Here is a 15,657-nt window from a genome sequence, read left to right as displayed (position 1 = left end):
AACTAAACCTCTAAAAGAGCTAATTTCATTCAACAACATAAATAGCGAAAATGAAGCAATGGAATTTGTTAACATAGGCAACTTTATTTTGGGGTCCCACCATTTCAAGTTACAGTATCAATTTCAGAAAATATTTACAGTCAAGTCAACACACAAAAGAAAGTTGGAATGTCAATAAAAAAAATAATTGATACAACTCAAGATACAAAAAAAGTGTCAACAGGCTCTTGTTTTGTAAACACTAACACTTATGGGAATAAATCTAAACTGCATATGATCAATGCAGGTCAAGGGATTTTGGATCGAGAAGGAGGGCAAGGGGGGAAATTCCAGGTTCATGAACAAACAAAGTCATCCTGTCTTAATTTACAACACTACTAGTGTCAAAGCAAACTGGTGTAGTTACAGTAACACTGCAGCTGAGACAGTTGGTCTAGTCAACCTCCTCCATCCTGGATGTGTCCTCGTCTCCCTCCAGGGGAGGCATGTCCTCCACAGGGGCTGAGGTTGGCTCCTCGGGGGTCAGGTCATCCTCATCAATACCTGGACAGGCGAAGGGAGGGAATAGAGTCTCAGTCAGTTACTGAAGCTTAAACAATGTTCTCTCATATCTAGACCACTTAATGCTGAGAAAATGAAGGAGGGCTAGATGGAGCCATTATTACACCAACATGGGTCCTTCAGATCAGCAAACACAAAAGGAATACAGACAAGGGGCTAGCATTGATCATATATTGACAGCAAACATGGTTCTTGTTTAGACAAACTCACCCAGTCCTAGCTTGATCATTCTGTAGATGCGGTTGGAGTGTGTCTGAGGGTCATCCAAGGTGAACCCAGAGGACAACAGAGCCGTCTCAAACAGCAGAAGGACTAGGTCCTTCACTGATTTATCATTCTTATCAGCCTCTGCCTTCTGCCTCAGGGTCTCCACAATGGGGTGGTCTGGGTTGATCTCCAGGTGCTTCTTGGCAGCCATGTAGCCCATGGTGGAGTTGTCCCTCAGGGCCTGGGCCTTCATGATCCTCTCCATGTTGGCCGTCCAGCCATAGGTGCTGGTCACGATGCAGCAGGGGGAGGAGACCAGGCGGTTGGACACTGTCACCTATAAAGGGGGGGGGAAGATAGGAGAGGTTGGTTATTAGGGAGATGATCAGAACAACATTGAATCAGGCAATCATTGTACTGGCAGTGAGCATATAAATACAGTGGCAAATATTGGTGGCATTTTTAAGGTAATGTCAAGCCTCCTGACATTTGTCTTAACATAAAGGACCCCTTCAGCAACATGATATATGTAAGCAATGTGATTAAGCGTTCTTACCTTCTCCACTTTCTTCTCCAAGATGTCCTTCATGATCTTGCAGAGGTTCTCAAACTGAGACTTCTGTTCTTCATGCCTCTTCTTCATGTCCTCGTCCTCAGGCAGCTCCAGACCCTCCTTGGTCACAGAGACAAGGGTCTTGCCATCATACTCCTTCAGCTGCTGGACACAGTACTCATCAATAGGCTCAATCATGTAGATTACTTCCAGGCCGGCCTTTCGAAGGCGTTCCACAAATGCAGAGTTAGCCACCTGGTCTCTGGTCTCGCCTGAAACATGCAGTAGATAAAGCAACTTGAGAAATCAGGTTCTTATCACGTGACAACCTATGAACTGGGCTGTACAGAGAGAAGTGTGTTTCCTCACCAGTGATGTAGTAGATATGTTTCTGGGTTTCCTTCATGCGTGTGACATAGTCTTTGAGGGATACCATCTCGTCCCCTGAGGCTGAGGAGTAGTAGCGCAGCATGTCTGACAGCCTCTTACGGTTCTGAGAGTCCTCATGGATCCCCAGCTGGGAGAGAGAAAACACAGGATAGGTTATGTGGCCCTTTCCTGCAGTCAATGACAAAAACCACCCTCTTTGGCCTCATGGGTGGAATTTTATTAATATTTTTCATAATAAAGATTATGAAACTATGAAAATCTGGTGTTTCTATGTCAAACAGTTGTTATATTTCAGTCTTCTGTAATGTATAAAAGTGTAATATTGGGACGATTTAACGTGTACGCTAGGAGTCTGGAAGCAAGTACAGGTGAATATTTAATATATAAACAAACATGGACCAATACAAGCAACACAAGTAGCGTACAGACATGGAACACAGAGTTAATAACGTCTAGGGAAAGAACCAAAGGAAGTGACAGATAAAGGGAAGGTAATCAGGAAGGTAATGGAGTCCAGTTGAGTCTCATGAAGCGCAGGTGCGTGTAACGATGGTGGCAGGTGTGCATACTAATGAATAAACTGGCGACAACGAGAGCCAGAGAGGGGGAGTGGGAGTAGATGTGACAGTACCCCCTCCCTGACGCGTGGCTCCATCCACAGCACGTCGATGAGAGAGACGGTCCCAGGGACCTGAAGCGGACCGGTCGCCTCTGAGGCGCGGGAACCCGTAGAACCAGCTGAGACGCGGGAGCCCGACGAGCCGGCTGTTCTATGTTCATTTATTTATTAAATACACTCCCTGTACTTGCTTCCCAGCATATACGTTACAGAATATCACCTCACCAAAGGGGCGCATCAGGGAGTGTTTTTGTAGGTGACGCCGGGTCCGGGTACCACTACAGGAACAACCGGGGATGCCTCAGCGGGCTCGTCAGGTTTACAAGACTTGGAGGATGCCTCAGCTAGCTCGTCAGGTTCCCGAGCCTCAGCAGAAACGACCGGCTCGCTCCTGGTCCCTGGGACCATCCCTCTGGTCGGTGTCCTGTGGCTTAGGCCGCGCGTCAGGGAGGGTGTACCCTCACGTATACTCCCTCTCAAGCACTCGAGGTCGCCAGTCTGCTTATTACGCACACCTGTCACATCGTTACTCGCAACAGCGTCTCAGACTCAGATTAGACTACTTTCCGGCTACCTAGGTAAAGCACTAAATAAACCCCTCAGAGCCTGGTTCCTCTCTAGGTTTCTTCCTAGGTTCCAGCCTTTCTAGGGAGTTTTTCCTAGCCACCGTGCTTCTCTACATCTGCATTGCTTGAAGTTTGGGGTTTTAGGCTGGGTTTCTGTATAGCACTTTGTGACATCGGCTGATGTAAAAAGGGCTTTATAAATACATTTGATTGATTGACCTGGACTCCATCACCTTCCTGATTACCTTCCCGATATCTGTCACACCCTTTGGTTCTTTCCCTAGGCATTACTGACTGTATCCCATATCTGTACTCTACTTGTGTTTCTTGTTTTGATCTATGTTAATTTATTTATTAAATACACTCCCTATACTTGCTTCCTGACTCCCAGCATACACGTTACAGATGCAAACTCAAAATTGAATACATTTCAACTCTAAATCTGACATGGTACAGACTCTTTTTTTAAGCCCATAACCATGTGTGTGATATTTATACTCTTGTTTCAAAGTAGATTTGTTTAAGACTACCAATAATCAATCTGTATGACCATGATTTATCCCATTGCAGTAAAAGGTTAAATAACAACTGTCCCCCAAAAATATCTTGATGTGTTACAAGACTGACATTTTCCAGGAAGTAACCTAAGTTCAGTAAATATGATACCAACAAGGGGCGTGTTGTTGACTTGTCAGTAAGGTTTTTCTGACTATGTAATTAGTGTACTCAGGCAAAAATATATATAAAGGGGTAAACGTCCCCTTTAAGATTAAAACCAGATAGATTTCACATAATTTCAGCAGACATGACAAAGTTGCACCCCCTGCAGATTATTTCCACATGGAATCCAAGGTTTACCTTAACTGTAACGATATGCCATAGAGCCTGTCTAGTCATTTAAACACACTACAGAAAGCCAGAGGATGGTGGTAAGGAGCTCTGTGAAGGACTGGGCCCTAAGCCGCTTATATCAGGTTTAGAGGAGACAAGATGGCGAGGGGATCAGACGGGTGGTGACCAGTTAAAGGTTAGTGGAACATTCAACAACTACACCATTCAGAATATTCCCCAAGGATTTTTAAAAGAACAGGTGGTGATAAGGGTCATCGTAGTATCCACCTAGATCATGTCTACCACTAAATACAATGCATCCTTAGTTCAGTTTAGGTTGACCTTTAAGGCAATGTTACATAATGATGAAAGCTGGACTCGTGGTGAACCTGCTAGCACAAAATGGCTGCCTTGTATCACCCATGTGGTGGGTGCTGCTGCAACATCAATTGTCAGAAAGAACTAGTGAGAATATCTGTATAAATAATGCAATCCATTATTACTATGTTCTATACTGTTGCGTTAAAAAGTATGAAACTGACCTTGATGTTCTTGGAGAACTGCTCATAGTACTTCTTGTAGTTTTCTTTGTCCTCTGACAGCTCAGTGAAGAGCTCTATACACTTCTTGACCAGGTTCTTGCGGATCACCTTGAGGATCTTGCTCTGCTGCAGCATCTCTCTGGAGATGTTTAGGGGGAGATCCTCAGAGTCCACCACACCCTTGATGAAGTCTGGAGAAAATGACAGAGACAATTGGTCAGACACCTTCTCAATTAGATTATAGCTCATTCCCAGATCTACGTGAGCATCTGCTTCAGTTCTGTCTGACTCACTGAGGTACTCAGGGATAAGATCATCACAGTTGTCCATGATGAAGACCCTCCTGACGTACAGCTTGATATTGTTCTTCTTCTTCTTGTTTTCAAAGAGGTCAAAGGGTGCACGGCGAGGCACAAAGAGCAGGGCACGGAACTCCAGCTGGCCCTCAACTGAGAAGTGCTGTGTAAGTAAACAAACAGAATGCCAACTGCTGAAACCTTAATATACATGTATATTTGTCGTTATGAAATTACCTCACTTCACACATCAGCGAGGGAAACTTAGTAAATAAACAGCGTGGGAACTTATTCGGTTGGCCAATATGAATAGAATATCCTCACCTTGACAGCCAGGTGTTCCTCCCAGTCGTTGGTCAGACTCTTGTAGAACTCTCCATACTCCTCGTTGGTGATGTCATCAGGGTTACGGGTCCACAAGGGCTTGGTCTTGTTCAGCTCCTCCTGGTCAATGTATTTCTCCTTGATCTTCTTCTTCTTCTTCTTCTTCTTGTCACCGCATGCACTGTCGTGGTCATGGTCATGGTCATGGTGATCCTCCTCGTCTGAGCCTACGTCCTCGATCTCGGGTTTGTCAACCTCTCTCTTCTCTCCTTCTTCCCCATCCTTCTTCTCCTCTTCCTCCTCTGCCTCATCGTCACTCACTTCCTTGTCACGCTCCTTCTCCACCTGAACAGAGAGGATCATGAGAATGTTAGGGGACACATTCAATGTGTTGATGTACTGTAGCTGACTTTAAGTGGGTAGTTGTCTAAAATATTTCATTCACTGTGCCTGTTTTTCATTCAATAAAAAAAATCTAAAAGTGAAAGATATCCGCATCAATTTATCATCCAGTCATTTACTTGTCCAATCTGAAATCAACTCCTAGCCCCTCCCTTGACACCTCTTTCATGTAAACCTGAAAGGAAGTTTCAGATGTAGTACAACAATTTGGTAATCACTCATCACTCATCACTCTCATGCCTGCTAGCTCTTACAAAGAGTGTGATGGGATATCCGATGAACTGGGAGTGCTTCTTCACGATCTCCTTGACACGTTTCTCCTCACAGTATTCTGTCTGGTCATCCTTCAGGTACAGAATCACCTTGGTCCCACGACCAATAGACTCAGCTAGAGTAGAGTGACATGGGAGTTTAGTGGGTGTTAAGAACAGACCACACCAGGAAAACAATAGTCTGTAACTGTAGGCCTCTTCAGTTCACACAATTTATATAAAATATATATTAATATAATAACAAGCTCTGGTTAAGTTAAGTGTAAAACTATAATCTGTCCTTACCTGACGGGTCGACTTTGACGGTGAAGGATCCGCCAGCGGATGATTCCCAGATGTACTGCTCATCATCGTTGTGCTTGGTGATGACGGTCACCCTCTCAGCCACCAGGTAGGCAGAGTAGAAACCCACACCGAACTGCCCAATCATGGAGATGTCAGCCCCAGCCTGCAGGGCCTCCATGAAGGCCTTGGTGCCAGACTTTGCAATGGTTCCCAGGTTGTTGATCAGGTCAGCCTTGGTCATGCCGATGCCGGTGTCAACCAGGGTCAGGGTGCGCTCCTCCTTGTTGGGAATGACCTCGATCTTCAGGTCCTTGCCAGAGTCCATCTTGGATGGGTCTGTGAGGCTTTCATAGCGGATTTTGTCTAGAGCCTAGTTGAATGAAAATACATAGGTCTAAATAAATCTGTTTTTTGACGTCACTAGATTAACAAAACTCTTAATTATATGTAAATGTATTCTGCAGGCTACGTCAATATTTTATGTAATAAAATATGAATACCTCCTAATAAACTATCTATAGATATGTAATAAAATATGAATAGTGGTGTAATAAACAAGTATTTAAAGTAATATGCCTGTGTGTGTATTTTGTAAATCATCTAATAATACTAAACTACCAAGTAGTCTAAACGCCTGTGGTGCCTGAAGTACTCACATCTGAGGAGTTGGAGATGAGCTCCCTAAGGAAAATCTCTTTGTTGGAGTAGAAAGTGTTGATGATCAGGGACATCAGCTGGGCGATCTCAGCCTGGAAGGCAAAGGTCTCTGCCTCTTCCTCCATCGGGGCGTCATGGGCTTCCGGCATCTGTGGAGACACAACACACATACTGAATGAATATACTGTAAACACACTGTGGTGACAAGGGGGCCCAAGATCCCCGTCTTAGGTTCTCAGCTGATGGTATGGAGGACAGCTGGTTCCATGTGAACTACAATCCCAACGCTTTGTTTTAACATTTAGAAACGAATAATCCTTGCTTGTGGTACAGTTTTTGAAACATTTGTAACTTAACTTTCATAACAGCACTAAATAATCTTTCAAAAACAAATTATGCACTTACTGTACGCAGTTCAGCAAAGTTGCATCCTGGTTACACCCTGCAGAATTGTTTAAAACACAGCCCCAAGCTGAGATACGAAACCTCCTCCCCAGATACGCTCCATAGGAGAAGTTTGAATCAAAAATATGGAGGGGAGGAAGTGTATTCTCGGTTGTTGGTAGTGTTCTTGAAAATACAGCCAGGTGCAACTTTCCTAAACTGCTACAGTAAGTGTATCTTTTGTATTTTTTAAATGATTTCTCACTTAATGAAAGTTAAGTTCCAAATGTCACTGGAGCAGCGTCGGAGCATTTCTCTCACAGGGCTAACAGATCGTTTTAACTAGTACTTATATTCCGCCTCGCCACAAAGAGAGTACAGCATGAATATTGTCGCAAACCTTATGCGCAAAATATGTAATCAGGTCCTCAAATCAAAGGTTCTCCTTCAATATAAAGTTGCTTCTGACAAATTAGACGTGTCAGTTTGTCACTTTCACAGATTGCTTGGAGTAAAAACATGTTCAACTCCTTAAGACATTGGTTCAAAACCTACGTTGTGCCTTTTGTTTTAGAGATAATTAACAACTGAAAAATTTTACGCTTCTCTCATTGATTTCCCAAACCTCGGCCTAGTCTGTTTGATCTGTTTCGCAAGCGTTCCTGGAAGTCTTGCGATGTTGCGCCTCTGGGTTAAGAAAGGAGCGTGCCACAATGTCGTGGAGTATTTGCATAAAGTTCAGCTCTCCCCAACTTTGGTGCCGCTCAGTTCACGTCCCTCGCCCATGCTTGCATCGCCCCAAAGGTCCTCCGCCCACTTTGCTTCTCTTCCATTGGAAATTAATGGCTTTCCGTAGTTTTATCGCCCACATCGTCTTCAGAGACACTGTAAAGGGGGCGTCCAATAGGTTAATGTAATACAATGGAATTGGAGTCATGAATAAGGGTTAAGCGTAAGCACATACTGAGAAGGAGGCACAACACTACAAAACGCCCTGGCACTGCATTGTCTTCTGACAGCTTGCATCACTCCTTTGGCTGTTAGCACAGCCACTTAAAGCATGGTTTGGTTGCCCCTTGCAACCATCAAATATTCCATCCCCAAATAAACAACTGTTTATCAGCATGTTAGTCACAGTATGGTTATGACAGTCCACAAGCCTACTTCAGGTCAACGGGAATCAGTGGGACTCACTACACTAAGAAAAAAAGGGTTCCCGAAAGGATCCTTCTGCTGTCCCCATAAGAGAACCCTTGTTGGTTCCAGGTGACACCGTTTTGGTTCCATGTAGAACCCTTTCCACACAGGAAAGGGTTTTAGGAAAATGTTCTCCAATAAACTGAAATAAGTTCCTTGTAAGGAAATTGATAGGCACATCATAAATTGATAATTTTGTACTTTGGACAGGCACACTAGAATATAATCAAATGGAATCAAATATTCTACATTCCACATTGCTGGTAGACTATGTAAGAACCAGCCATAATGATGATGCACAGTTTGAAGGGACGGATATATTACATTGGCTTTCATTCATTATTCCGTATCCCAGTGAAAACTGACCAAGCGTAACGGTAAAACATACTCCACCTGCCGGTTCGCGCGGCTAATAACATGATTCTAGAAACTACCAGAACGATCGATCAAACGTTTCCATCCTTTCTCAATCTCGCAACCGGGTAACATAACGAGTTTGAATGTGAATCTTGATGAATTTCCTATTTGAATAAATATTGGCCAAATCGTGATGAATAGTTGTCATGTCGACAGTGAAGTGACGTGAATGAAAATACTTTTCTGAAAAGGATTATCAAAGCATGTGTGGCAGTCAAGACCCAAATGTGGATGTATTGGCCTAGGTTTTATAGGTCAACTTTAATAGAGAATGTGGTAGCCTATTCTGAAATAGCGGACGAAGTTCATTCTGAAATAACGTCGTTAGACCTACAAATTAGGAAATGTACAATGCAATTCATTGCAACAAAATTTAAAATAATGTTTCGAGTGGATTATTCTGAGAGTAAAAACGATATTTGATGATATTATGTTGATATTCTAAACTTCCATTGACTATATTAATTGGATAATGACACTCGCATCATCATGCTGGAACATAAATGTTATTTCATGTCTTACCTTGCTGTGGAAATATCCCTGAATTCTTCTTCAGAAGTTGGTCGCCAACGAAACGAAACCTAGCCAGCTATCAGAGAAGATGGGGAGATGATAACTGGCTAGGTTTTATAGACGCTGAGAGTGTTCGAGAAATCAGCTTCCAGAACCGTCTGGAATCTTCCTGACGCTTCTACTGTTTGTAGGATGAGCGTGTACACTGAGAGGAGCGATGGAATATCAATCAAACCCTACTGTTTCTCTGTCCACGCCCCTCCTTCATTTAACTCTATCGTGAAGGCGGGTCTATGGGCGTGGCGATATCAAATCTGTACAGTGGGTACATAGTGTACCTGGGATATTCATCATCATTCATGACCCTCACAAGATTTCACAATTAAGATAAACTTTTTACCTAAACGTTTACTCTAAAAAGATCTGAAATACAGGAGGTTCTTATGGGGGTAAGGTGATTGCAAAAGTATGAATGAAGATGCAAAATAGATAGTCCAGTATTGAATTATAAACATGCCATCACAATAATCCAGACTATTTGATAAAGAGAAAACATGTCAAATATGTTTCAAAATATTTTTTTATTATAAACCTTGTCATTTTTCATAGAAAATAGCTTACAGAAATAGATAAAGACACAAGTCAAATCCCTGTTGACTTTTACAGTTGAATAGGGTTGAAAGCAGTAGATATACTATATAATTATGGTATTCATTAATTATGATGAATTAATTACAACACTTTCCCTATGACTCAACAGTCATGAAAATGTAAAGTCTATTTGGGACACAATGAAGTAACTTTAAAAAATGAAATGTTAAAAAGGGAAAAAATTATGTACTTCTGATATATCTTTAGTCAACTTCCTCCATTCTTGATGTGTCATCATCTCCCTCCAAGACAGGCATGTCATCCTCACTGGGCTGGAGGATTTCCTCCACAGCTGAGTCATCACCATCGATGCCTGTAGAGGCAACATTAGAAAAACATATTCACATCGTGTACAATCTGCTATTCAGACAGCCAAAGTATGGGAAAAAACTAAAGCCTTATTCCTAACCATTGTACTACCATGATAGTCCTGTAAGTTATTTGGTGTTTGCAGACCTGTACTGTAAATTGCTCTAGGAGGAGCCTTTAAATCCCATCAACCAAGACAAAAGTTGAGGGCAAATAATGCATTAAGGCAAAGCAACTCACCCAGGCCAAGCTTAATCATCCTGTAAATGCGGTTTGCATGGGTCTGAGGGTCGTCCAGCGTGAACCCAGATGACAATAGAGCAGTCTCGAACAGCAAGATGACCAAGTCCTTTACGGCTTTGTCGTTCTTGTCAGCTTCAGCTTTCTCTCTCAAAGTCTCGACAATAGGGTGGGTTGGGTTGATCTCCAGGTGCTTCTTGGCTGTCATGTAGCCCATGGTGGAGTTGTCTCTGAGAGCTTGAGATTTCATGATTCTCTCCATGTTGGCCGTCCAGCCGTATGTACTGGTGACGATGCAGCAGGGGGAGGAGACCAGGCGGTTGGAAACTGAAACCTGTAGACATATTGACAGTTGTGTATGAAGTGGTATGTTATTAAAAGGCGTAGACACATTGCAGAGGGATTGGGTTCAGGTGAGTTGTGCTTGTACCTTCTCAATCTTCTTGTCCAGGATGTCCTTCATGGTCTTGCAGAGGTTCTCGAATTTAGTGTTCAGCTCCTCCTGCTTCTTCTTCTCATCCTCATCCTCAGGCAGCTCCAGACCCTCCTTGGTCACAGAGACCAGGTTCTTGCCATCATACTCCTTCAGCTGCTGGACACAGTACTCATCAATGGGTTCAATCATGTAGATTACTTCCAAGCCGGCCTTGCGGAGGCGCTCTACAAAGGAAGAGTTGGCGACCTGTTCCTTGGTCTCACCTAGAAGAGAATACACAGTTATTAACAGTTAGATTACCCTGGTTTAAATGATGTATTTTTATGTCACATGGATTTAACAAAGAAGGAATAATGGAGAGTGAAAATAGATAGCAGCTCACCAGTTATGTAGTAGATGTGTTTCTGGGTGTCCTTCATGCGAGAAACATACTCCTTCAGGGAGACCATTTCGTCAGCGTTGGAGTTGGAGGTGTAGTAGCGCAGCATGTCTGACAGCTTCTTGCGGTTCTGAGCGTCTTCATGGATTCCCAGCTAATGGAAAGATGGAAAATGTTCAAGCTGAAGGTCCCTCAAAAAGAGAAGGAGAAGTTCTGGTTGAAGAGTTTCAGGAACTTGGAAAATCCATTTCAAAGGGAGGAAGACCTTACCTTGATGTTCTTGGAGAACTGCTCATAGAACTTCTTGTAGTTGTCCTTGTCTTCTGAGAGCTCGACGAAAAGATCCATACACTTTTTGACCAGGTTCTTGCGGATCACCTTGAGGATCTTGCTCTGCTGCAGCATCTCTCTGGAGATGTTCAGGGGGAGATCCTCAGAGTCCACCACACCCTTAATGAAGTCTGGAGATAAGAGAATGGCAACTGGTCAGACATCTTACTTACAGCTTTACTCAATGTCATGCTTGAGTGCGGTGCTGAAGAGGTATCCATGAAAGGCTAAAGGTTCAAGGTACAGTACTCACTGAGATACTCTGGCATCAGCTCGTCACAGTTGTCCATGATGAACACCCTGCGCACGTACAGCTTGATGTTGTTCTTCTTCTTCTTGTTCTCGAAGAGGTCGAAGGAAGCCCTCCTGGGCACAAAAAGCAGAGCGCGGAACTCCAGCTGGCCCTCCACTGAGAAGTGCTGTGGGAATAATGAGATAAACGTTGACTCATACAGTCATACTAATATATTAATTCATAGGTTGGATCAAGACAAACCCATAAGGCTTGAGTTTTGATTTTCAGTTTGCCATCATAGAGACTCGCCTTGATAGCCAGGTGGTCCTCCCAGTCGTTGGTCAGACTCTTGTAGAACTCTCCGTACTCCTCATTGGTGATGTCATCAGGGTTACGGGTCCAGATAGGCTTGGTCTTATTCAGCTCCTCTGCGTCAATGTACTTCTCCTTGACCTTCTTCTTCCTCTTGTTCTTGGAATCCTTGGTGTCCTCATCCTCATCAGAACCGACATCTTCGATCTTGGGCTTATCTTGGTCCTCAGCTGCAGAATCTTTATCAGCCTCCTCATCCTTTTCTCCCTCCTCAAGGTCCACCTCTTTCTCTCTAGACTTCTCCACCTGGATGAAAATGTTTGTTATTAAAAAGTTGAAGGATTTGTCCAGTATGGGGAGCAATGTTTGGATCCACTTTTTTTTAACAGGTTACTTTCCTAGTTCATACAGCAGATTTCAGTCAATCTCCGCATTATGTTGTTACATTGTTACAACCAAAGAAATATAAAGTTCTATTTGAACTTACAAAGAGTGTGATGGGATAGCCAATGAACTGAGAGTGCTTCTTCACAACCTCCTTGACGCGCTTCTCCTCACAGTATTCAAACTGGTCCTCCTTCATGTGCAGTATTACTCTGGTGCCACGGCCAATGGACTCACCTTCAGATCAGAAAAATCAGACTTAGTCATTGGATCTAAACTTACTTCCTTTTGAATGACATTGTTGAAAAGAAGATTCAACTGATCCAGGATGTAGGTTGATAGTGTTGTATTGGAGAAAAGTAATTGCAGCAGCATATTAATCAATACTGTTGAAGATGCTTACCAGTGTCAACTTTGACAGTGAAAGAGCCACCAGCTGCAGACTCCCAGATGTACTGCTCATCATCATTGTGCTTGGTGATGACAGTCACCCTCTCAGCCACCAGGTAGGCAGAGTAGAAACCCACACCGAACTGCCCGATCATGGAGATGTCAGCTCCAGCCTGCAGGGCCTCCATGAAGGCCTTTGTGCCAGACTTTGCAATGGTTCCCAGGTTGTTGATCAGGTCGGCCTTGGTCATGCCGATGCCAGTGTCAACCAGGGTCAGGGTACGAGTGCGCAGGTCAGGGGTGACCTCGATCTTCAGCTCCTTGCAAGAATCCAATTTGGTTGGGTCTGTCAAGCTCTCGTATCTGATCTTGTCCAAAGCCTGTCAGATCATGGCAAAAAGAGGTCACAAGGGTAAAAGAAAAGTGTCATGGTTGATACCTTGAGCGAATTTAACAAAGTGTTTAGCAGGTTAACTCTGGGATATAGCTTGTTTTACTATATTGGCTCAGAGAGCAGTGTATAAGTGGCTGCTTATTAAGGTAAAATGTTACATTGGTCAATTCAGCATTATGATTAATCTACTCACATCTGAAGAGTTGGAGATGAGCTCCCTAAGGAAGATCTCTTTGTTGGAATAGAAGGTGTTGATGATCAGAGACATCAGCTGGGCGATCTCAGCCTGGAAGGCAAAGGTCTCCACTTCCTCATCCATGGTGTGGCCGGCTTTCTCTGGCATCTGGAAGGAGAAACAAAATAGCAGAGTTTGTACTTCAGACTGATGGAGACTTTGATGCCTCAACACTTAGATTTGAATTGTTCTTCAATTATCCTAACAATGGATGAATATTGTATTAATAAGGCTATTCAGAAGACATGTTTTTGAAAAGCACATAAGGCTTTTTTCTGCATTTTGCAATAAGACTTGCTTCAGCTAAATAAAAAAATAATACAGCTTATAGTAGCTTGCAAATGATCATGTCTGAAATGTGGACTTTTATATTTTACAGCTTTTAAAGCCAGAAACACCTGCTTTTTTGTATACAGCCTCTAGTCTAGTCAGACCACATGACAATGAGGCAATAAGGGATTGAAGTATTGAGGAATAGAGGCACCTGTTACAGCCCTCCGTCAGAGGCTCCTATTGCACAGGCCACATCTGTCAATCAAGGCCTCTGCCATTTGAAAAACTGTCGGAGTTTCCAGACCTTTTCACACCCCCTTGCCAACAGCTGCAGTCATGCCATGTGATACCCTTTCTTTGAAATGGAGTATTAAGATGAAGCAAGACTTGGCTTGAATAGAGTAATGTAGAGTTGTATTAATAGAGCTTCTTCACACTACACTACTTAAATTACACAAACTAGGTCCAGGAGATATACTTGTCTAGTGTAAAGAGACGGATCTATATTAAAATCTCTCTTTTTAAGAGATTTCTCCCACGCTACCTCTGCAGGTAGTGTGCAAGACATCTACACAACATATCCTCCTCTGAGTTGTACAGTGTAAAGACAATAGCTCTCCCACACCACATATCCCTGCAACAATGACCTTAACACCAGTAGAGAGCATTTTTGCTCTGTTAGCCAAATAGAAAATGAAAGGCTTTTAAAATATCTGCACATTTGTGAATCATTGCATGAATAAAGTGTGCAATATGTACACTGTGCAATATGGTTTAGATGAGAAGCGCCTGTATAGTTTGAATTGCTACCCTTATTTTGTTTGTCTATATACTATGGTTTTTATGGTATGTTAATTAATAGCTGCAGTCACACTTTAAGCAAGAATGTGGATTTGGCCACACCACATCCAAGGCTAGTGTAAACAGAACATTTGCAAATCTGGTGTTGAAGAGAGATAGATCTCACTAGACATATTTTACTAATGTAAATCCACCCATAGGCTGTCTTCAACATTGCATTTTTCTCTTAAGTATAGGGTTTTATATGTTATTAACTTTCAGCAAAAATATTAGAGTTGCTCTTAAAAGTTATGATTGTTTAACAGCACTGATATACTGAGAAGTATTCATCAAATGCCATTAACACTCTTTCCCATGAAAGATACCTTTTCCTAAAGTAGCTGCTTATCAATAAAAAACATCAAAGGCATTTCTCCAGTTCAATGAATGAATAAATGAATCCTTCCTGGTCCTTGGCTTCAAATTCACTACATGAACCAGTAGAATTCTGGTCTGAGACACTTTCAGGTCTGATAAATGCATTATTTAATAACTTGGTATAGATAACTTGATTGTAATAATTATTTGTGCTGACTGCCAGGCCTCTCTTCTTTCTCTTCAACTGCCATGTCCCTTGCTCCTTCTAACCAGGGTCATATTCCATGCCATGTGCTCCTCTCTTGCCATGCACCCACAAAAGGGTTTTTACCAGATCCAGGGTAACTGTCTATCAAAGTCTCCTCACTGATTTAATGCCATTTCAGATTAATACAGTGCAATTCATCCCCATGATATATTATTCAATTTAGAGTATCAATATATACTGTAGGCTGCTTACTTCCTGCTGGTGTTTCACCTTTATAATATCAATGCATAATGTATTTCCAGAATATTGTCAATTGATCTTCCTTGTGCCCCTGAACTGCAAGTGGCTACATATTTGGTTTACCTTTCTCCCTGATACCCTCTCTCTCTTACCTTGAATAGATAAGAATGAGCTCCTGTGCTTCACTTCTCGTTTGCTGATCGCTGTAAATTGAATCTCTGAGCGTCACTTCTGTTCCTCTGCAGATTAATGTAGTCTTTAAATCTCTGTATTTCACTGCTCCTAAATCCTCTATGGCTTCAGGTGAATGTCTTCTCACTTTCTGTATCTGAGTACCCCTGGGCCTAGTCCATTCTTTTTATACAAGGGGCAGCTTTCTCGAAGCCCCCATTCAGAAGCTTCCAGAAGGAATGCCCAGTCCCACTACAGTACAGGCTAAGAGAGAAATGACCAGTAGGGTGGGGGTG

At 42.7% G+C, this 15,657-nt stretch overlaps 2 protein-coding genes across 2 annotated transcripts; both read right to left on the bottom strand.

Annotated features, from left to right (window-relative positions):
* Window positions 1–61: 61 nt before the first annotated feature.
* LOC109900941 (heat shock protein HSP 90-alpha) lies at window positions 62–9,191 on the bottom strand. Its single transcript, XM_020496855.2, has 11 exons — window positions 9,026–9,191; window positions 6,505–6,654; window positions 5,849–6,218; window positions 5,546–5,679; window positions 4,890–5,234; window positions 4,563–4,728; window positions 4,270–4,460; window positions 1,691–1,838; window positions 1,325–1,593; window positions 772–1,105; window positions 62–543 (listed from the first exon to the last, which is right to left on the bottom strand). The coding sequence occupies exons 2-11, from the start codon at window positions 6,652–6,654 to the stop codon at window positions 434–436; spliced, it is 2,217 nt and encodes a 738-aa protein (XP_020352444.1). The 5' UTR covers window positions 9,026–9,191; the 3' UTR covers window positions 62–433.
* A 387-nt stretch (window positions 9,192–9,578) lies between these two features.
* Window positions 9,579–15,623, bottom strand: LOC109900942 (heat shock protein HSP 90-alpha 1-like). Its single transcript, XM_020496856.1, has 11 exons — window positions 15,343–15,623; window positions 13,270–13,419; window positions 12,696–13,062; window positions 12,396–12,529; window positions 11,906–12,214; window positions 11,615–11,780; window positions 11,302–11,492; window positions 11,035–11,185; window positions 10,647–10,915; window positions 10,217–10,550; window positions 9,579–9,980 (listed from the first exon to the last, which is right to left on the bottom strand). Exons 2-11 carry the CDS (start codon window positions 13,417–13,419, stop codon window positions 9,871–9,873), a joined length of 2,181 nt encoding a protein of 726 aa, XP_020352445.1. The 5' UTR covers window positions 15,343–15,623; the 3' UTR covers window positions 9,579–9,870.
* Between the last annotated feature and the right edge of the window lie 34 nt (window positions 15,624–15,657).

The sequence above is a fragment of the Oncorhynchus kisutch genome, linkage group LG12 (assembly GCF_002021735.2).
Source record: "Oncorhynchus kisutch isolate 150728-3 linkage group LG12, Okis_V2, whole genome shotgun sequence".
NCBI lineage: Eukaryota > Metazoa > Chordata > Actinopteri > Salmoniformes > Salmonidae > Oncorhynchus > Oncorhynchus kisutch.
Note: the sequence above shows the minus strand (reverse complement) of the source record. Positions and strands in the feature narration are given on the sequence as shown.